We start from the raw sequence: 23,484 nt of genomic DNA on the forward strand, positions 1-23,484 counted from the left end.
CATCCAGCCAGGGCATTGCAAAAGACTCTATAAGCTTTTAAAGGTGCTTTTGTATTTTCCTATAAACCTGTTCCTCACAACTGGGTAACCATGATTTTTAAGGTGTGCTGCCCCAGCATCATTTGGGGTGCTCTTTGAAGTATTCTTAAGAACATTAAAAACAGCCCTGCTGAATCAGGCCCAGGGCCCATCTAGTCCAGCATCCTGTTTCGTACAGTGGCCCACCAGATGCCGCTGGAAGCCACAGGCAGGAGTGGATGGCATGCCCTCTCTCCTGCTGTTACTCCCCTGCAACTGGTACTCAGAGGCATCCTGCCTGTGAGACTGGAGGTTGCCTACAGCCCTCCGACTAGTAGCCGTTGATAGACCTCTCCTCCATGAAGTTATCCAAACCCCTCTTGAAGCCATCCAGGTTGTTGGCTGTCACCACATCTCATGGCAGAGAATTCCACAAGTTGATTATGCATTGTGTGAAAAAGTACTTCTGTTTGCTGGTCCTAGATTTCCTGACAATCAATTTCATGGGGTGACCCCTGGTTCTAGCGTTATGTAAGAGGGAGAAGAATTTCTCTCTATCCACTTTCTCCACACCATGCATGATGTGATAGACCTCCATCATGTCTTTTTGCAGTCTTTTTTCTAAGCTAAAAAGCCCCAGGTGTTGTAGCCTTGCCTCATAAGAAAGGTGCTCTAGGCCCCTGATCATCTTGGTTGCCCTCTTCTGCACCTTTTCCAGTTCTTCAATGCCCTTTTTTAGATGTGGTGACCAGAATTGTATGCAGTACTCCCGGTGTGGCCGCACCATGGTTTTGTATAAGAGCATTATAATATTAGCAGTTTTATTTTCATTCCCCTTCCTAATGTTCCCTAGCATGGAACTGGCCTTTTTCACAGCTGCTGCACATTGAGTTGACACTTTCAAGGAGCTGTCCACCACAGCCCCAAGATCCCTCTCATGGTCAGTCACTGACAGCTAACCCCAACCCCTGCTAACTTGGCAAAGAGGCACCTTTTAATGTGGTGATTCTCTTTATTGAGCACAGGGAGCGTAACACGCCCTATCCACCCCCAGCACAATACCTCCAGCGACTGTTACTGGTGTCTATCTTGTGTTTCTTTTTAGATTGTAGCCCTTTGGGGACAGGGACCCATCTTATTTATTTATTATTTCTCTGTGTAAACCACCCTGAGCCATTTTTGGAAAGGTGGTATAGAAATCGAATAAATAAATAAATAAATAAATAAATAATTTCCTGAGTCCACAGCTTTGCGCAAATTAAATCTAATGTGAAACTGCCCTTTCTGAGCTAATTTCCCCACGCAAGCCTGAACAAAGATTTAGGGGTCTTCACCAATCACCCCGGGGCAGTTTCATTAACAGAATCTCTCAAAAAATCCAAATACACCACAAAATCTTTTACCACAGCTGCATCTACATCTTACTCTTCATCACGCTATCACCCTTATGGGTGCTAGCGTACCGCCTGCAAGCAGCAAGACCGCAAAGACTATAAGAAGCCAGACAAACCGTATCAATGCAAGGGCTTTGGTCCTAAACCTAAAAATCAGGGCACCGCAAAGTGCATTCTAATCAACCCATGGTGGCCCTGCCAACCATGGTTGCGTCGCTACTCAAACTGTTAAAACAGACATCCTTTCACCTTCCTCACCATCCCAACCTTTTATCCAAAGACAGAGGAAACTTATTACATCCAAACCTACAGACTCTATGCTTGACAGCGTGAAAGGTTGGCTACTAAATAAAATTGTGCTTAATAATTGGAAGCCCTCCACAAGGAAAAACTATTTGTTCAACTGGAAGCACTTCTGCGTCTATGCTAGGTCGCACAGCTTTAAGCCTTGTAGGGTAAAAATACATCAGGTGTTGCTATACCTGACCTCCTTTTAAAAAAACTTCTTGTTTGGCCAATGTTTCTATCAAGGTTCATCTTGCTGCATTATCCTCTATGCATGTATGCTGGGATAGGAAAACAGTATTCTTGAATCCCAGTTGAAAAAATTTCCAAGAGGAATTAATAATTTATACCTTCCTGTATACCCATGGAACAATAGAGCCTCTTGTTGGTGAAGTCCACTCTAATGGAGAAATCCTTTGAACCACTTGCCACCACTACTTTGAAGTTGCTAACTATAAAAGACTGCTTTCTTAGTGGCTGTCACCACTACGCATAGGGTAAGCAAGTTAACAGCTCTATGTATTGATGTGCCTTACACAAGGTTTGACCTGGATACAGTCGTTATGCGCATGGATCCAAATTTTTGACCAAAGATTGTAATGGATTTCCATTTGAATCAAGACGTTTTGTTGCCTACCTTTTTCCAGAGCCCAATAACTTCTCTGGAATGCTCTTTACATTCCTTGGATGTACAAAGGTGCCTCCTCTTTTACTTTAAGAAAACAAAGGAATTTTGGAAGACCAATCAGCTCCTTGTAGCTTTCATGGGCAAAGTGAAGGGCTAGACAGTTTCTCTCCAAAGACTCTCACATTGGCTGGTGTAGTTAAAAGCAATAACATACAGACTGTAAGACATGCTGCCACCACAGACTATAAGGGCTCATTCCGCAAGAGCTATGCCTCGCCAGCGGCTCACCTATCTGGCATCAAAATTTGAGACATCTGTGCTGCAGCTACTTGGTCCTCAGATATGCCTTTAATTCAACATTATGCAATAGATTTTCACTCTGCTGTAGAGGCGAGTTTTGGGAGGAGTGTATTAAAAAGGGTCTGCAATATGTTTTGTGCTACTGCACTTGCCTTCCACAAAGGAAGCTTGTTGGTAACATCCAGATTGGACTACTGCGATGTGCTGTATGTGGGGCTGCTCTTGAAGACAGTTCAGAAGTTTCAGCTGGTTCAGAATGCTGCCGCAAGGATGATCATGGGTGCAAGTTACTTCACAAGTATCACACTCATTCTGCGGCAGCTTCATTGGTTACCCATCCGATTCTGGGCTAGATTCAAGGTGCTGGTCTTGACCTTTAAAGCCATAAACAGCTTGGGGCTGGGGTACCTGTCGGACCGCATTCGCCTATATGAAACTGCCAGGCTCTCCACTAATCATCTCAGGCCCTGCTATTAACGGAGATCCAGTTGGCAGGGACTAGAGACAGATCCTTGTTGGTTGTGGCCCCTCGGCTTTGGAACGCCCTCCCTGAAGAGCTTCACCACGCTCCCTCTCTGTGTTTTTAAAAAACAACTAAAAACACATATTTTTAAAGAAGCTTTTTAATGTTTCACCTGTTGCTTATATCTGGTAGGTTCTTTAGTCTTTTTATAATTCTTAGTTTTTAGCTTTTTAAAGAATTCAATTTGAAATTTTAAAAGCTAATTCTGATTGTGGTTTTAGCTTGGATTTTTTGCTTGTTTAGTTTGGTTAATTTTATTAGTCTGATTTTATATGGTAACAATTATATAAATGTTGGGAGCCACCCCAAACAGTAATATACTGTAATAAACAGTAATATACTGGAGGGGCGGGGTATAAATATTTTAAATAAATAATCACCCATTACTTAAGAATGCCAATGGATCATGATCCAAATAAACTGGTTGCTTGCCTATAACATGATCTGGTAGTGATCCGTTGTCATTCATAAGACCCTCCCATACCTTGCCACTGCAGTATACTGAAATATGCAACAACAAAAACAAAAAACCACTTTCTGGTGACTTTACACTTGGGATGGTCACCTGTTTATGGTGGTCGTCCAGGAACCAACAAAATGGCGCCCTAACCACTGATATCAATGGACATGCTGAATATGCAGGCACCACAAGGAGCTAGCGAATCCATCTGTGAGGTCCTGCACAGTACCCATTACTTATTTATGACAACAGATCACTACCAGATTATCAGTTACCGGTGACCAACCTGTTTTTAATCATCCCCACCTCCCAAGGCATAGCCTTTGGTGCAAAATAGGGGTTAGCAACTGACTAATCCAGGACAAATCCGTCTCCCTTGGTGGTGTAGTCTGTTTCATCCTACCGAATTTCCTGATTGCAGAGGCAAAAGAGGAATACAGATAAGCAGTATCCATGGTAATGAAACTGGTAGCTGACTATTTTGGTGGGTGGAGTAGGGATCCCGACTCTCCTGTCAAAGTGACCCTTAGTTAAAATTAGTTGCTGGCCAGGGATATAAATTGAACAGTGAGGTGAAGTATGGAATGCATAGTAAAATTTAAAAAATCCTTCTGTTTTTCAAGAACCGATTCTTTAAACTGGGTCAGGAGATACTGCATTCAAATCACTGCAGGGTCTCTCTTTTCAGAGGGTGGAGGAAAGGGGTGCATGAGCTCTGGGCCCATGTCTGGTTTTACTGCCTGTAGAATCCTGAGGAATCAAGTTGCAAGTGAGCAGGTCTGAAAAACAAAACCTCTAAATACCATCCTAACAGTGTTACCAATAGGCAACACCCCTCCCCCACTGTTTAAAGCAAAGGTCCCTGATATGCATGACTAGTACATAGGCCCATTAAATGGCCAATGACAATAGTTACATAGTGTGGGCTTATGAAACCACATCATGTTGAGTCATACCTTTGGTCCATCTAGCTCAGTGTTGTCTGCTAACTGGCACCAGTTCTCCAGGGTTTTAGATGAGGGTCTTTTTCAAGCCACACCTAGGGATACCAGCAATTGAACCTGGGACCGCCTGCGTCCTCTTCTATTAAGCTGCAGTCCCTCATCTATTTTTCAGGAGCCCACAAGTCCTTGGTGTTTAGAACCAGTGAGCTGGCCAGAGGTGTTATCAAGTCCCATCCACCTGGGAACAATTTTCAGGCATTGCAATGCAAAAAGAAAACTGGGTACAGTCTAAGTGGGTCTTGTGTCTGGTATATTAAGATGATGTTGATTGAGGCTAGCACAGTTGTAGGGATGTTGGAACCATTCAAAAAGAGCATAAAGCAAATGTGCATGTTGTCTGCCATTGCTAACTAAGGTCCTAGGCTTCTTCCTACTTATAGATATTCCATCCCTTACCTGTCTAAGGAGGAAAAGGGGTGACAGAATCTAGAATGCCTAAGCATCATGAAATAACATGATTTTTTCATCAAAGTAATCCATCTGGGAGGCTGATGAGAGATTCTGGGATCAGTTACTATAGAAGCAGTTGCAATTTTATAAAACAAAATGCTTATATATGATTTTAATAATTAGTATAAGGTTTCTCCTTTTTCAGGTAGCTGAAATACCCCTTTTACAAGAGGAGCAAGAGTCCACAACTGCAAAAATTGAAAGGTCAAATTCCTGCTCTCCAAAGACAGGTCAACAGTTGGATCTTCATTCATTAAAGGAGCCCAAATGGGCATGGCAGGTCACTCTGAAGCATGCCACTTTGAATATGGAGGACCGTGCCATGTTTGGTAACCAAACAAGAAATTCCACCCAGCGTTTTGGTAACTGCCATCAAAAAATAGCCCCTCCCTTCTTGGGAGCTTTTGAGAGCCGCCATGCCTTCCAGAAGCAGTTGATTGAAGAACAGAGGCGGCAACTGCAAGAACAGCAGAATCTAATCCTTGCATTTCAGGAAAATGAGAGGATAAAGAGGGCCAGGGAGGATGCCAAGCAAGCTACAGCTGCTACCAAGGCACTTGACAATCCCATTCCAAAAAAGAGAGAAGGAAAGCAATTGAGAGAGAATTATTCGGATTACAAGAATACAGAGCCTTTTAGGTACAGTGCCATCAACACATAGATCCAGTTCTCTTATTGCTAAATAGCATCAAGTTTGCGCAGTAGCCTCAAGGTAGTGTCATGGTGTTTCGAAACATATTTGGTGATTCATTATTGGATGAAGATTGCCAGATATGGTCATTCTGTGTAAATAGATCATTCTCTGCTTCCTTTGCATTGCTTAAGTGTTCAGTAAAACTATTGTTATTTAATGCAATATAATAATACCATTAGCAGCAGACTCCTTCCATAGATCTCAACATACTTTACAAATATAAGAGGAGAAATGTCTTTAGGAAGGGCCATGGGAAGTGGGAAGTGTCTGATTCTACGTGACATGGTGACATTGAGGGTAAGTGGGAATCTCTTCTCTCCTCCAATTCAGACCATATGTGATTTATTCTTCAGGAGCTCCTATATAGGAAACTGCTATCTGTTAAGTCAGATCATTGGTCCATCTAGCTCATTATTGTCTACTTTGGCAGTGGTTTTCTAGGGAATTTTTTTCAACCCTACCTGGAGATGCTGGGACTGAACCTGGGACCTTCATGTTAAGATGTTCTGCCACATGTTAAGCAGATGTTCCCAATGCAGATGGGGCTGAGCTACATCCCCATATCTCTAGCAAACTCGCTGGTTTCACATGCCTAGAGCCTTAAACATTGAATGAGCCTATATATTTGTTAGGCTTATTAAAAAACATACATCCGTTTGCTTTAAAAAAAATTTTGTGTGTGTGTGTATGAGAGAGGGAGGCTGGTTCTGATATTAATAACACTGTTATAGTTATTGTGAGGCAGACAAAAAGAAAACAAACATCACAACAAATGTTCCCAAAATACACGAGGTTTTCTTGTTCCTTAACCTATATTATATTCTAGGAGTGTAGAATTTTCAGTTTAAGACAACACCAAAAGATCTTACAAATTCACTTATGCCAGAAATTATGGAAATTGTAAGTTAAGCTAACTGCCTTAATTTCTGTGCCATATAAGCAGTAAATATTTTCTACAGTCTCTCACATTGTGTTCACTTGCAACATAACCTCCATGCACCTACACTTTCCCATGGTCTTTCAGCCCCAATCCTCTTTCTCTGCAGATTATGAGCAATACCAAAACTGGAGTCAGTGGTATTAGGGATGTGCGAACCGGTTCGAATTCGAACCAGGGTGGTTCGAAGGTTCGAATTCGAACCAAACCAGCCATCAGATTCGAGCTGCAGGTTCGAATTCGAACCGAACCAGGGGGTGGTTCGATTTGAACTGGTTTGGACATCCAAAAATTGGTAGGATGGTAGCTGGCACCCAGAGGTACCTGCCACCCAAGCCCAATCTTATCCATATTTACTAAGAAATCCAGGACTTGCCATTTATTCCTGTTCCTCCTCACAACTATATAAATGCTAACTCCAGTCCCTGTGTCCCTTTCAACATCTTCCATATATCATTATGGTTCCCACCCCTGTTGAGACTGTAAACAGCTTTATTCAAACTTGTTTGTAAGCTACCCTGAAGACATATGGTGGAAAGGCAGGATAGATATGTTTATGGATTTACTTCCACTCCTTTCTCGGGAAGGACAGGACTGTAACATTGTTTTATAGATTGATAGAAAGGATATCTGTTCTCTGGAGTCCTTTTAATCTGTACTGCATATACAGTACATCTTTCTGTATGTGAAATGTTCATTTTCTTACAATGTTTGTGGAAAAACAAAGTTCACAGTAACCACTTTTTCCCCTGCACTATTAGTCTCTTTTTCACTGTTTGTTTCTTTTAGGTCAGAAAATCACCAACCAGCTACCCAAAGCAGGAAGAAGGTGGTACCCTCGCCCCATCCCTTACTCAAAGGTATATTAATATGCTTGATTAACTCAGTTTCTGGGATGCTTGTGGGAGGCATCTGTAAAATTCCACACGCAGGAAAACACATTAAGATAGAGCGTGATTAAGCATCCTCTCAGTTCAGGAGTAATTCAGTCAAGTCTCAAACTGATCCCCAAATTTTTCAAAGTGGTTTGAACCTAGACATGAGTTGGAATGTGGACATGAGTCGAACCATTCACACCAAGCTTTTGAAAAATAATCCTGTGTTGTAAAACATGGATGTGAGCAACTACACTCAGTTTCAGAGACTGGATGGCATAGCTGATATTATTTTTAAGAGATTTCCTAAAAGAAAACATTGTAGTAGCCACATTCTATGTGTTTAATAAGCAGAGTTGGTCAAACGTAGCTAGCTTTCATTTGCATTTCCAAGTCAAGAAGAATTATTTTGAGAACTCCATGTGTGTAATTTTCTTTGAACTGCAACTATTCATCATCATCATCATCATTATAATTATTATTATTAATAATAATAATGCACCACTTTTCAAAAGCCACCGAACGACTTGCCTAGCGAGCAAGAGATTGCTGGTTTGGATCCCCGCTGGTATGTTTCCCAGACTATGGGAAACACCTATATCAGACAGCAGCGATATCAGAAGGTGCTGAAAGGCATCATCTCACACTGCGCGGGAGGAGGCAATGGTAAACCCCTCCTGTACTCTACCAAAGGCAACCACATGGCTCTGTGGCCGCCAGGAGTCAACACCAACTCGAGGGCACAACTTTACCTTTACCATTTTCAACAAACTATCCTTAGACTAGTTTCCAAAGCAAATGGAATGAAAAGTGGTTCCCTGTCCCAAAAGGGCCCACAGTCTAAAAAGAAACCACAAAGGAGACACCAGCACCTCCACTGGAGAGATACAATGCTGAACAATTGCTCTCCCCCCGAATATAAGAGAGCCACAACATTTTTATGTATCTTTTTGCCCAGTTAGCAGAGGATAAATGAAAACCAAAAAAACAAAATTATATGCAAACCAAAATTAAGTAAACCTTCCCTTCTTTCCTTGGAGACCTTGCCTAAGTAACATTTTAATTACCCACTGGACAGACTGAGGTCACCAGCATTGTGATATCACTGGATGGTCCCACCTTATCTGACCTGCCAACCAATCCCAAAGCTTCATTTGCCCTAAACCTCTTGTTCCTCATTTTTTTTAGCTATGGAAGAGCGAGCAATTCAGAGAGCAGAACGGAAGAAGGAACTGGAGGAAGCAAAGAAGAAAAGAGAAGAGGAGAAGTTGGTAAGTAAAACTGAACGCTTCTCTAGAGTCTTCTGCCCCTAAGGAAGTTTTCAGACTGGTGTGGTTAGGAACATCTAGTTTCCCATGTTGTCTCCAACCATGGCCAGCGAGATGCCTCTGGGAGGCAAACAAGGACGTCATGATGATGATGGCCATCTCATATACTTGAGCACTCAGAGGTATTCTGCCTCTGAATGCAGATATTCCATTTAGTTTTGATGGCTTAGAGCTATCCACCATAAATACTAAATGCTAAGCAAACTGAAGTGTGCACCAATCTGATGCTTTCAAGATAGAGGAAAATTACTTTCATGTATCCTATATTGCCTCTGGGTATAGCATTTTTATTTCTCTGTGTAAAAACACTTTGGGAACTTCTGTTGAAAAGCTCTACATAAACATTTGTCATTGTCGTCGTCGTCATCATCATCATCCAACAAGCTAGGGACATTAATTTTATATTGTATAGGTTCATCTGTTTATCATTCTTTAGCAATAGCAATAGCACTTACATTTATATACCGCTTTATAGCCGAAGCTCTCTAAGCGGTTTACAATGATTTAGCATATTGCCCCCAACATTCTGGGTACTCATTTTACCGACCTCGGAAGGATGGAAGGCTGAGTCAACCTTGAGCCCCTGGTCAGGATTGAACTTGTAACCTTCTGGTTACAGGGCAGCAGTTTTTACCACTGCGCCACCAGGGGCTTTAGGTAGTTCTAGCCTATACATTCTGTATTCCAGTGGGGGGTGGGATTGAAATGTATTGGGATTGGCTTACTTGGTGCTTTTATCCATTTTAAGGCCCAGATGCAGGCTGAAGTGGAGGAGCGTCAGAGGCAACAAGTGGCAGAAAAGGAGGCTCAGCTAGAGAAGAGACGGGAGGAGAAGAGACTTCAGAAAATGGTGAACAGGATATTGTGCTTGCCTCTGCTTGATAGCTCCAGCACTAGTCATAAGCGGCTGTTCAGTATCCACTTTGTAATAAGATGGACATGCCAGTCTAATTCAATGTGTAAAGTGGTATTCAGTGCTGAAAAAAGCAGCCATGCTTTCATTCTTTTATTATTTATTTATCATATTTATATACTGCCTAATATGTGTCTCTCTAGGCAGTGTACTTAATTTGTACACAATTTAAAACACAACAAATATAAAACAGAGTAAAATCAATTAAAACAATTTTACAGAACAAAAAGTTAGAACAATTTCATGGGATAAAATCAATTAAACAGTTTACAATTAATTTCAGTTAAAAGCCTGAGAAAACAGGTCTGTCTTGAGGCAAACCTGTCTTGCAGTTTGCCTAAAAGCAAACAGAGATGGAGATGCTCTTATTTTGACAGGGAGCATATTCCAAAGTACCAGGGCAGCCACAGAGAAGGGCCAGTCCCGTGTCACCACCAAACGAGCTGATGGCAACCATAACTGGACCTTTCCAGATGATCTTAATAGGCGACAGGGTTCGTAACAAAGAAGGTGCTCTCTTAATTACCCTGGACCCAAGCCATTGAGGGCTTTATAGGTAATAACCAGCACTTCATATTTCGCTCAGAAACATATCAGCATCCCTTCAGGTTGTCCCAGAGACCAGTCTGGCTGCTGCATTCTGTACCAGTTGTAGTTTCTGGACTATGTACAAAGGCAGCCCTGTGTACATTGCATTACAGTAGTTAAGCCTGGGGGTTACCAGCATATGTTCCACTGTTTTAAGGTCATTTTCTGAGCAAAATATGAAGTGCTGGTTATTACCTATAAAGCCCTCAATGGCTTGGGTCCAGGGTAATTAAGAGAGCACCTTCTTTGTTCCTGAATCGGGGATTGGAGGCCGTGATGGGCTGGATGTGGGCTAATAAACTAAGATTGAATCCAGACAAGACAGAGGTAATGTTGGTCAGTAGGAGAGCCAATCGGGATGAGAAGATATTACCGGTTCTGGATGGGGTTGCACTCCCCTTGAAGGAGCAAGTACGAAGCTTGGGGGTACTACTGAACTCAGCTCTGCTTTTGGAAGCTTAGGTGGAGGCGGTGGCCAGGGGTGCCTTTGCCCGGCTTCGGCTAGAGCGCCAGCTGCGTCCCTTTCTCAAGAAGGCAGATCTGGCTACAGTTACCCACGCCTTAGTCACGTCACGGCTGGATTACTGCAATGCGCTCTATGTGGGGCTGCCTTTGAAGAATATTCGGAAACTGCAGCTTATACAAAATGCGGTAGCTAGGGTTCTATCTGGAGCTGCCAGGTGTGATCACATCACACCTATTTTGAAAGAGCTGCATGGTTACCAGTGTGTTTCCGGGTCCAATTGAAGGTGCTGGTGTTGACCTTTAAAAACCTTAATGGTTTGGGCCCAGGATACCTGAGGGACCGCCTGCTCCCAAGGGTTTCTGCCCGCTTGATGAGATCATTTGAGGGGTCTCTGCTCCAGGTGCCGACAATGAGGTAGGCTAGGTTGTCGTGCACTCGGGGCAGGGCCTTCTCTGTTGCTGCCCCCAGGCTTTGGAATGTTCTCCCTGTGGCCATTCGCTCCTCAGACTCTGTCACAGTTTTTAGAAAGCTGGTTAAATCTTGGCTTTTTATCCAGGCCTTTACATGATTGTTTTATTGCTGCTTCTGAGTGTTTTTATCCATGTATAGTTTTTGTATTTTGTATATTATAGATTTTGATATCGGATTGGTTTTATATTTTTAGCTAAATACTTTTAATTCATTTTTATTATGTGTTTTAACTTTTGTAAACCGCCTTGGGGTTGTTTTTAACGAAAGGTGGTATATAAATCTAACAATAAATACATAAATAAAATATCTGCACCAGAGCATCAACAAAATCACTAGCAGAATCACAACAGAACTACTCTGGGTGGTTTGTTGTAATCTGCCCAGATACTTGTGTTTTGGGTGGTATACAAATATGTTAAATAAATAATAGCAGAGCCAACTCTAAACTCTTCTAAGGTTTCTTGGAATCCTATTGGATCCAGTAACCTTTCCGGGAGGACCAACTTAATGGTTCCTTCACCTCTGCACAGGTGGGTTGTGGATGCAAGTCCTACCTTAACCAGATCGTGGTCCATCCATGACAATGGGGAAATGACAGGAGTCCTCACCCACAGAACACCACCCTGATCAGAGCAAAAGACCAAATTGAGCATGTAACCAGCATCATGCTTCAGTCCAGAGGGCAATTTGTATAGTTGTCCGTAGTCGTTATGGCCACTATGAACTTCTGAGCCGCTCCTGACAACCTAATACCAAAATTAATAACCATTCTCATAATAGCCATTCCAGATATTCCTTTCCCCAAGCATTACTGATAGTCATTGTATGAAGCCATCCCCTTTTAGTGAGAGGGGGCAAGGTTAGAATTGCTGTGGGGCATGGGCAGGTGCCCCTGCCCTCGCCCCTGCCCTCTTTTCATTGGTTGGAGGTAGTGCACAAGCTCTGGTGAGATTGTGCCTATGGCATCTGACAAAAAACCCTCAAAAACATTGTGGTCCATTCCAAATGGCTTTGTGACACATCTGACATTGATCCTGTGGCACCATCTGCAGCTTTTGGGACTGAGTGCTTCGAAATAGTACCTGACAATGGAAATGCTTTCTGGGGCACAGAAGTAATGCTGTGGAGTGTGCCTAGGAAAAGGACTGTTTCTGGGAAAGCCTGAAGAATATTGCTGGTACCATAGTAATTCTCTTGTTATAAAAATAATGTTGCAAGACCAAGTTTAAAATAACAAGCAGTCCTCAGAAGGTATCTGAACCCTGTTAATTGGGTCTTTTCTGTTTTCTTAATCACAGAAAGAACTGGATAAACAAAGGAGGCTTGAGAGGGAGCAGGAGCTCCTCTCAAAAGCAAAACTGCATTATGAGAAGGTCTTGCTCAAAAAGCGGGGGCTGGAACCCTGGAGAAGACTACTGGAGCAAAGTCAGCAAAATATGGTGGTAAGGAGTAAAGATGGGTATCTTGAAAGCAATGTTGTCTCCTCACCTATTAACCTGAGCACTAGTCCCTGGCCAGCCTCTCACTCTTCTCCAGGGTGCCAATAGTTGGAAAATCCATCAAATCCATTCTTCCGGGAGCAGCTTCTACTTAGCTTGACCCATTCGTGAAGGAATGCATCCTCCTGACTTGCTTGTACAACCAGGATGTGCAGGCTAAAGGAAATCATCCTTTCTCTGCTGCTGCAGTCCAGGGGCATCCAGGTTAGTCTTTTTAAGGCTGGGAGGAGCATGATCCCTCCAGCTCTTTTAGTCCTATGTGGCTCTAAGGCAGCTTCTCTTCAGCTTTTCTCAGCTCTAGTTTTTTACCTTTAGACTCTCTTGCTCTTTCTCCCTTCTTTTACTGTCTTCTTTTTTTCTAATTCTTTCCTATATGTAAAAGAAAGACAACTCCTGCTTTGCCTTTATACTTTCGTTTCCCTCTCTGTGCCTCCACTTGTTTTCCTATGCATGGAAAGAGCAGCCAGGGTACTCCACATGAGAGTACCAAAGGGGAATCAACAACAAGGCCTTCTGAAAGCCATTAGAGCAGCCGGGAACCCACCCCTGAGGTCCCATTCACTAGCTGGCTCAGCACAGCTTGGAATGCTCAGCCCCTGCTGAACAGCTGATGGGTGGCGTTCCAGAGCAAAAGAAAGGACTAGCCACCATTTTTGAGGGTAGGGAAGTGGCCCAGGCATCGACCTCGCTGCTGTAGCCCCATGGGCAGCCTGCCTTCAGCGGCTGCAGCCCCATACCCCCCCCCCCACATGCTCCAAGAAGCCTTGCTGGACACATGGAGGAACACCAAGGCCCAGAAGTAACTGATATGGCCTCCAGCAGTGGCCAGGAGTCCCAGAGGAAAATGGCGGCTCAAAAGGCAATGGTAGGGCATGATGGCACTGGAACTGGCCCAGCGGCATCCAGAGCTGCATCAACGCGCATAGTATTGACCAGGAGCGCAGCAACAGCAGCAATTTCCCATCCGGTAAGCCCATCCCAGGTTGTCCTTTTGGTTTTTTCTACTTCCCCTACCCCAGGTCCCTTGGGGGCATCTACGTTTGCCCAACCTACCCCAGTAAGTGAAGCCCTCTCCCAAATGCCAGGAGATGCCACCTACTTGGGGCACGTGGTTTGGGATTTGTTGGCAAGCTCATTTGAAAGATATGATCAACTAAGGTCTAAAATTCAACAGCTGAGTCCATTCCTTGAAGAGGACGACTTCAAAACAGTGGTGCATCAGCTGGTTACCTCCAGGCTTGACTATTGCAATGCGCTCTACGTGGGGCTGCCTTTGTAAGTAGTCCAGAAACTTCTTTTCAAATTACGGCAGCCAGATTGGTCTCTGGGGCAACCCAGAGAGACCATATTATGCCTGTTTTGAAACAGTTGCACTGGCTGCTGATAAGTTTCTGGGCAGAATACAAAGTGCTGGTTATTACCTTTAAAGGCCTGAACAGCTTAGGTCCAGGTTACCTTAGAGAGCGCCGCCTTTTGCATGATCCCCACTGCACGTTAAGGTCATCTGAGGAGCGATCCATGCAACGTCACCCCCACCTAAGATGTTTCCTGAGAGGCGCCACTCTCCTCTCCCCTTCCAGGGTCCTCCCTTTGAACAAGTAGCCACCATACTGCTATGTCTACTCTCTTTCAAACTAGTTTTCCTCATTGCTGTTACCTCAGCCCGTAGGGTCTCTGAACTCAGAGCCGTGTCTGTACATAGAAACCTGTGTGTTTTTTCAGCGGACTCAGTTAAGTTTATCCCAGACCCATTTTTCTATCCTAAGGTAGCATCTCCCTTCCACATGTCACAGGACATTATTCTTCCTTCTTTTTGCCCTAAGCCGGTTCACCCGGCAGAAAAGGCCTGGCACAAGCTAGACGTGCATAGGTGCCTTAAGTTATATATAAAATGCACTAAGGGCATTAGGTCTACTGAATCCCATTTTGCTTCCTTCTTGCCATGCACCATGGGCTGGGCCATCACTCTTGCCACCTGGGCTAAAGGCATGCATAGCTCTGGCTTATGAGTCCCAGAACCTCAGGGCGCCCACTAAAGTTTTTGCCCACTCTACTAGGGCTGCAGCTATGTCCACGGCTTTCTCTACGAACACCCCTGTACAGGACATTTGCAGGGCAGCCACCTGGCGAGCAACATCTACCTTTACTAGACACTACAAATAGGATGCCTCCGCCTCTGCCAAGCAGCTTTTGAGAGGCAAGTCCTCCAGTGAGTTCTTACTTCAGAGTAGGTGCGGGGCTCCCTCCCTGGTTAGACTAGGGCTCTGGTATGTCCCCACCTGTGAGATGCCCTTGGACTGCAGCAGCAGAGAATGGAGTATTGGTTACTCACCGTGAAGGCTTCTTGCTGCTGCATCCAAGGGCCTCTCGGCCTGCCCTGCAGTGCCAGTGCCTACTTTATAGGGATCCGCTGAAGGTACCACTTCTTTTTATTTGACCTGCTCCTGCATGTTTAAAAAGAGAGAGAGGACCTTTCCCCCTCTTTTTCCTTAGGCATTTCCAGTTTGCTTGAGCTCCTTTGTTCTTAATTACCAGTAATGTACATAGTTTTTCTTTGTAGAGGTACTCTTTGCCTCTAGGCCTAAAAAAACTGGAGGTGTCATGCTTCTCCCAGCCTTAAAAAGCCTAACCTAATTTACATAGCCCTGCCTTTAGAGTCACATGGAGGAGCATAACCCACATGTGAGACGCTCTTGGATGCAGCTCAAGAAGCAGCCTTCACAGTGAGTAATCAATGCTCCATTCCTGGCTGTTTTTCCTTAGGGGTGAGAGGAACAGCTAGAGAGCTGGGGTGAAACTTTCAAGGAGAAGGGAGGGCCACAACAGCAACATAGACATAATAAAGCAATAGGTGACTTTCCTCATAGCACATGTACTGGTTAAGGAGAGATAAGGTCGTTCTCATGACTGACTCTACCTAGGCGAGGGCAGCCCTACCTGGGTAGAGCCAGTCATGAGAAGCACTGGGATTGGTCCCGATCCCGGTGCTCCATGACAGGGTAGCCTGGGTTTTTAACGAGTGTGCCCTTTTACCCCGTTCCTCATTGTGTGAATGCTCAGGCTGCCTACATCCTGAGTGTTCACAAAGCTGGGCAGCAAGAATGCCAGGCCAGCAGTGGGGGGACCCCCCAATCCACTGTGCTACTGGTGTGGTGCATTGTGGGATGCCAAAGGACTTTCTCCTTTTGGATCTGCCCCTCACTGCAGCTGGGCTCATGTGCTGGGGGGGCGGGTAACAGCTGTCAGGGAAGGGCAGTCGTGTGCAGGGAGGAGCCTGCCTCCCCACCCACCCCCTCCCAGCGAGGTCATGTGAACAACCTTTAATCTCTCGTATAACTTTATCAAGTGTAATCTAGAATACTGCAGGTTTCATTTTTGTGGCTGGCTTTTCCCGTCCAACCAAGTACAAGTTAAGTTTAATCCAACATTGTGTAGGTGTCTTATCTGCTGCTTTATTAGGCTGTGGTTTTAGTATTATTTGCTCTTAAGCCAGGGATTCTCAAACTTGGGTCCTCAGGTGTTATTGGACTTCAACTCCCATAATCCCCAGCCTCAGTGGCCTTTGGTTGGGGATTATGGGAGTTGAAGTCCAATAACATCTGGGGACCCAACTTTGAGAATCACTGCTCTAAGCCCTCAGGATGGGCTAGAAATGTAACCAATGAATGACGGTCACCTGTATTCACATGCAAATTCGGGAGCATCTGTGACTTTATTTCATACCTAAAGTAATGAAGAAAATGCAGCAATATTGTCAGACTACAAAGTGGAAAGGATCAGTTAACATGCTCTGGGAACACAATGGTAGCGGAATATGAAATCATGAATGAAAATGGCAAAAGTGCAAGTCGGCAGCCGTGGGAGCTTTAACCATCAGCCACTGAGCAGTGTTGCAGAGGAGCTTTCACAGCAGTAGCCCCTCAACAGTCACCTGAGTAACGTTTGCACTTGCCTCCCTCTTCTATCTCTGTGCTCAGGTGGCACAAAGGCATCATTGCTCCAGACTGCAAAAAGGGTTTCTGCTTGCTTGGCTTCGCCATATCCAGGAGATCCTTGCTGGGAAAAGAGCTCAGGCTGAGGAGCTTTATTCTTCTCTGCTACTCAGGAGGTCCTTCAGGATCTGGATACAGGTGAGCAGGAAAAGAGGCTTATTTCGGTAACACCATTGGAGTCTGAGGCTACAGTCCTGTGTCCGCTTACTTCTGAGTTAGCCCTGTTGAGCACAATGGAATTTACTTTCAAGTAAACATGTTAGGATTGCAGTTCCAAACTGCAGATCAAGGGATTTTAAACTAGTTCACTGTTTGTTTGTTTGTTTGTTTTATTCAATTACTATACCGCCCTTCCAAAAATGGCTCAGGGCGGTTTACACAGAGAAATAATAAATAAGATGGATTCCTGTCCCCAAAGGGCTCACAATCTAAAAAGAATAACAAGATAGACACCAGCAACAGTCACTGGAGGTACTGTGCTGGGGATGGATAGGGCCAGTTACTCTCCCCCTGCTCAATAAAGAGAATCACCAAGTTAAAAGGTGCCTCTATGCCAAGTTAGCAGGGGTTTACTTTCTGTTAGTAGGCTAAGGAACAGTGAGTGAGGGGGAGAGGGAGAGGCCAGCCTGCAGAATTCCCCACAACCACTGTAGCCATTATTTTAATTTATATAGGGCCATCTTACATATGTGATTCTATATACGGACTGAGAAAGACTTGTCCTAATCTTTGTTCTCAAGGGACTTGCAGTCTAAAAATTATCATACTGAGCTAAGGACTGCTTGAGAGCATGGCTGTTGAAAACCTAAGTGGAGACATATGGTCCTTGTCTTGCTATGGTAATGTTTTGGTCATGGGGGAACTCTGTGCTTGCATTGCATTTGGAAGCTAGATCAAGGCGAGAACATGTGGTCATCCCAGCCTGTTTTCAGTGAGCATGTGCAGAGTGTAGAGCCTCAGCATTTGCCTCTTCTAACACGTTTAGCAGAGGAAGGATTGTATCCTTGGTTTTTTTCCTTTAAAAAGACAAATGGAAATTCAGATTCTTAGGATGCTGATTGTGTATGTAGTGCTGAGTGTTGTGCCTGTGTGGAATATACACACTTTAAGTCATAGGCATAGCACTTTAGTGTTCCTTTCCATTATGTGTTGGTTATTTTATTTGTTTATACACACACACACACACACACACACACACACCTCCTTTTGTATCACTCTCCTGTTTCTGTTCTTTTCTGTTGTGTTCCACTGTATCTTTGTAACTCCTAAACATAGCTGAAATGTATTCTCCCTTCCTTGGGTTTGCCCTCTAGTACAAGGATTTTGCATCTACTTTGGAAGATAATGCAAGGAAGATCTATGAAACCTCTCTTAAGAAGAAGGTCTTTTGGGCTTGGTTTGATGTGTTCAATGAGGAAAAAAGTGCATTCTGGGAAAAACAGAAGATGGCCGATCAATATAGTAACAGGTGATTCTATAAATATAGTATGTGTCCTTTTCACCTGAGTTGTATTTACCATTTCCCCTTGTGTATTATCCTCATTATCATTATGCTTCTGGCAAAGCAATTCTTGATGTTAATATTTGTCAAGTCCCAAAATATAAAGCTAGCAAGAAACCTAGAGGCTCTGCCCTCCAGGTCTTCTCTTCCTCCCACACACGCTCTAGCAAACCATTCTATTGGAAAAAAAGTCCACCATGTTCAGGTATCAGCTCCATGTTCTGGAGCAACTCTCCTAATTTGAAATTCTTAAACCAAGTAAAGCTTGATATAGTATTGTTACAATATATAGTTCTACCCTAAAATGATGAGGTAGCTGTGGCTGATATTTTACGAATTCAGAATGAACTTGGTAGTTTTTGGATAATAATCCTCCATAGCAGCTGATGTTAGCACATATGCCCACTAAATGGTGCTGTGCTGGCATTCTCTCCTGTTCCCATTTGTTCTGTTCTCTGCACAGGCAGATGTTCCCTTGCTGGCACTAATTCCTCTGGGAGTGGAGGAGTTCGTTTCTGTACTCTGCTGGAGAAGGGCTTCACATGCTTGTTAAGGACTTTGGAGTCCTGAGGGATCACTACAGTACCAAGCCATTTGTCTGACTAGAGACTTTTTAAATCCACGTCATCTCTTTCTCCAAACATAGGTTACATGGGAATCTGGCTTATGCCAAGTCATGCTTTGGTCTGTCTAAATCAGTACAATCTACACTGACTGGCCATGACTTTCCATAGGTATTTCCCAGCCCTACATGGAAATGTCGGGGATTGAACTTGGGACCTTCTGAATGCATAGCAGATGTTCCTCCACTGAGCTACAGTCTTCTGCCTGGACCATGCCCCCCAGCACTTTTTGTCCTTGAAAATACAGCTCTGAAGAAATTTTCAGTAAAGTTACAGGACGCAACTTGCATAAATTATAATTTTTTTCACCTAATAACATACCAGGTTAAACAGACTCTGTTTGACTGGTTGATTACCTGACCCCTTTATCTTTGTATACTTGCGCTCATTCCTGTCAGCACAAACATTTCATTATTAAGAGCCCAGTTTTTCAAGACGTTTTGCATATAGCTGCTGAGGTACAGTTTATAGTGGATTTAATTTACTTCATTCCACCTTGCTTTTCTTTAAAAATGATCAGTGAACATCTTATATAAGCCTTCCGTGAGCCTGGGCTTTATGTTGTCTCTCAGGTTGAGGTAACAGCCAGAGGCACTTTTTATCAGCTTTGGCTGATACGTCAGCTATGCCCATTTCTGGAGGAAAATGACCTTAAAACAGTGCTACATATGCTGGTACCCTCCAGGCTTGATTGCTATAATGCACTGTATGTGCATTGGCTGCCTTTGTATTTAGTCCAGAAACTACAATTGGTGCAGAATGTGGCAGCCAGACTGGTCTCTGGGATAACCCGAAGAGACTATATGACACCAATTTCAAAAGAACTGCACTGGCTGCCAATGAAAGTGAAATGCAAAGTGCAGGTTATTACCTATAAAGCCCTTAACAGCTTGGGTCCAGGGTATTGAAGAGAGTGCCTCCTCTGTCATTAACCCTTGCACCTATTGAGATCATCTGGGGAGGTCTGATTATGGCTACCACTGGCTCATTTGTTGGCTGCTGAGGACTGGGCCTTCTCTGTGGCTGCCCTGGGGCTCTGTAATGCACTCCCTGTTAAAATTTATCCATCTCTGGCTGTTTTTAAAAAGACCCTTAAGACGCAACTGTTTTCACAGGCTTTTAATGGATTTTATATCATTTTTTAAAATAATTGTATCTTGTTTCATGTGTGTTATGTTTAAGGCTATGTACGCCACCTAGGGATATGCATGTCAGGAGGTATGGAGAAATGATAAATAAATAAAATTATTGCTGAGAATCAAGCATCACACTGTAAGTCACTAGTCAGAAATGATATATGAGGACCTAAGGCAGAGGAGAGGAATTATTGCAGTAGTTGTTTAAGCACAGTAATACTATTCTTCATACAACTTATGAGTATTCTCAGGAGAGCCAGATTGCTTTTTGCATAACTGTACTTGCATACATCAAAAGATGCATCTTGCAACTTATGCATGGACAATGGATAGGGTTACATTTGGGAAGATATTCCACATATGTCTTAGAAACAAGCCTGCAGACACAGGCCTCTGGCAATCCAGGTGTTACAAAAAGATGCATCTTTCCTATATGTATTGGTAAAAGTAACATGAGAAGCAGTCCTCAGAGATAACCTTCATAATAATGAGGAATATTTATATTTAGTGACTAAAGGAAGCAAGAGGTTTTTTGCTAATTTGGATATGATCTTCCATGAGGAGCCAGAATTGTTTGTCAATATTACAAGTATTGATCTGGGGGTGGGGGGCGGGATGTGCATGGTGGCAAAGAGTTGGAGACTCCCTTCTTTTTAATCTCTACCTCCTGTCTGGGCTAATGGACAGCTTCTGCAGCCCCTTTGCTTGAGCCAGGAAGTGTTGTGCTGGAGCAGAGAGGCTGGACATGGAACCACAGAACCATCGCTGAGAACAACTGTCTTTCTATAGCCAGGAACCTGAGATGGGTGGGGTGGGGAATGATAGTAGTACGTGTGTTGCATCCTATGGCAAACGGATAAGGTGCCCCTTCCCCAATAAAGGATCCTATGGGGTGAAGAAATTTCACTAACGGGGATAAGGTGCAAAGATAAGAATCAAATAATCCTGGCCCTTCTTCCCCCCCCACCCCACCCACCCAGCATCCTGCTTCACTGCCTTATTTCCCTCCTTCACAATTCCTAGTCTGTCTCACCTTCCTGACACCCCCACATCCCCATCTTCCTCCTTCCCCTCAACTTGCATACATTTTCTCCTGCCACAGCTTTCCACATGTGCTAGATTGCTGTGGCTACTGCATGGCAGATTCCTTTTGCCTGCTTGCTCAAAGGAGAGAGCAGGCAAGAGGACCCAGCTGATAGCCAGGAGCTCAGAACCTGGCTGTTGATGATACAGTTGGTATGTGTTTGCTGAGACTACGCAAGCGGCACTAACACATTTCCCCCATCTGTGAGGTGTTGATTTCCCTCCCTTGAATGATTCTATTAGCGAGGGCTATTTTGGCTTGGAAGGGTACCAGATCCCTTCCTTCCTTCGGATCCCAGGCTGAAGGGAAATATGTTGTGGGGTGTGCACTTCCCTTCAGCCTGTCAGCCCTGTGGTCATCTGTGGGTTTGCACCTGTGCCCTGCTGCCAGTGTTCACTGGCAGCATGAGGGCTTTGTACAGGCACAACCCCCTGGCTCGGGGGAGCCAGGGCTTTTGAAGAAGATAGAGACTTCCCCGCGTGCCTTGGAGGACCCACCACTATGCAGAAACCAACTTCAGTGCTCTTCCTGGGCCCATATCTGCACCCAGTCCATTTGCATTCATAGGAACATAGGAAACTGCCATATACTGAGTCAGACCATTGGTCTATCTAGCTCAGTATTGTCTTCACAGACCGGCAGCGGCTTCTCCAAGATTGCAGGCAGGAATCTCTCTCAGCCCTATCTTGGAGAAGCCAGGGAGGGAACTTGAAGCCTTCTGCTCTTCCCAGAGTGGCTCCATCCCGAGGGGAATATTTTGCAGTGCTCACACATCAAGTCTCCCATTCAGATGCAACCAGGGCAGACCCTGCTTAGCTACGAGGACAAGTCATGCTTGCTACCACAAGACCAGCTCTCCTCCCCACCTTGCTTCTCGGGGGATTTATTTATTACTACAACTGTAATTACACTAAAAAAAAGACAGTGCCTTCTTTCTGCCCAGGCTGCGTCACTGAGCAGTGAAAGCCCCTTCACTTTGCCTCTACTGGAATAGTCTGTATGTTTTAAACTGTTCATAGACAGGTCTTTTTATAGTGAATATGAAGACAAGAAAAAAGCAAAAGGAAAGGTTACATATATGTTTTAACAAGCATATGCATATCCGTTTTTTAAAATTCTGGTATATTGGGTTTGTTTTCTCCTCCTCTGTAACTTTCTATACAGGAGAATAATGCGGACTACATTAAAGGCTTGGAGGCGATTCCCAGTAATCATGAAGGTGGAAAGAGAGAAGGAAGGAAGACTAGAGCAACTAAGAAAGAGAGTTACTGAAATTCTCCCAGACTTCCATCTGTGACAAAGATTCCAGGCCAGAGGTCTGGTGAAATTGGATGAAAAAGGAGTCTGCATACACCATTCTCCACTTGAGAATGAATCCCTGGAGACATTCCAGCAAATGTTAGACCAGAACGTCTGTTTGTATCTGTCCACACTGCAATGACACCTTTAATTCTTGAGGAAATGTGATACTGGACTTCTGTTAAAAGTACTGAATCTAGCAATCAAACTGGACTTGGATCAGAGTTTCCTTTCTTCTGCCTACACCCTCTGCATCCACTGATAACTCTGTTGCTCCAGCCAAGAAGTTTCTGCCATGAGAGGATGTGTCCTTGGAGCTGCAAACTTGCTTTTTGTCCAAGACCTCAGCAGTTCACTTTTTGTATTAAAAAAAAACCCTTTCTCTCTTTCCCCCTCCCTTATTCTGGATTAGACGCAACATAAGTGGATATAGTAATAAACATCCCTTTTACACATGCAAGTCTTTTTAGTCGCTTTTGCACAATAGGAAGTCTAGGTAACAAAAATTGTTGGCATATCTGATGCACAGCCTTACATCCCCATAACATTGCCCTGGCCCCAGGCTGCTGAAGGCTGGTAAGCAGCACCAGTGCTGTTCAGACCCAACAACTGCACAAGCAGTGCTAACATATTTCCCCCTTTCCCCATATGCCTCAATGGAGAAGACTGCAGTAGTGCTGCTTGTACAACTGCTGGCTTTGAAAAGCATCACTGCTGCTTATGAGTCTACAGCAGCCCCAGTGTGGAGCATTGCAAAGATGTAATGCTGCACATCCTGTAAGCCATTGCTATTTAAATGCTGAGGGATGGCATATTTGGTTACCTACTGTTTAAAGTTGTGGGAGATTTCTTGTAAGTGTACAGAGGGGTGTTCCATTTAGTATGGATGTAATGATGATTCTTAGTGTGGGACATCTGAGCAACACAGGGCTGTAACTTCTAATGACTGAAAACCCAGCACTGGAGGTAGGGAGGGATTAAGCTGCATAGTTAATTACAGCCAGTGGAGTTTTTTT

The 23,484-nt window shown here is 44.0% G+C and overlaps 1 protein-coding gene across 2 annotated transcripts in view; it reads left to right on the top strand.

Annotated features, from left to right (window-relative positions):
* Positions 1 to 23,484, top strand: part of CCDC191 (coiled-coil domain containing 191) — a 41,827-nt gene extending 18,343 nt beyond the window's left edge. For both annotated transcript variants that reach the window (XM_053305874.1, XM_053305875.1), the window contains 8 exons: positions 5,208 to 5,701; positions 7,483 to 7,553; positions 8,757 to 8,839; positions 9,645 to 9,746; positions 12,633 to 12,776; positions 16,811 to 16,963; positions 18,139 to 18,293; positions 22,334 to 23,484. In XM_053305874.1, the coding sequence (XP_053161849.1) occupies positions 5,208 to 5,701; positions 7,483 to 7,553; positions 8,757 to 8,839; positions 9,645 to 9,746; positions 12,633 to 12,776; positions 16,811 to 16,963; positions 18,139 to 18,293; positions 22,334 to 22,466 (1,335 nt within the window). In that variant the 3' untranslated portion in view covers positions 22,467 to 23,484. The remainder of the gene's footprint in view (positions 1 to 5,207; positions 5,702 to 7,482; positions 7,554 to 8,756; positions 8,840 to 9,644; positions 9,747 to 12,632; positions 12,777 to 16,810; positions 16,964 to 18,138; positions 18,294 to 22,333) is intronic.

This window comes from Hemicordylus capensis, chromosome 3 (assembly GCF_027244095.1).
Source record: "Hemicordylus capensis ecotype Gifberg chromosome 3, rHemCap1.1.pri, whole genome shotgun sequence".
Taxonomy (NCBI): domain Eukaryota; kingdom Metazoa; phylum Chordata; class Lepidosauria; order Squamata; family Cordylidae; genus Hemicordylus; species Hemicordylus capensis.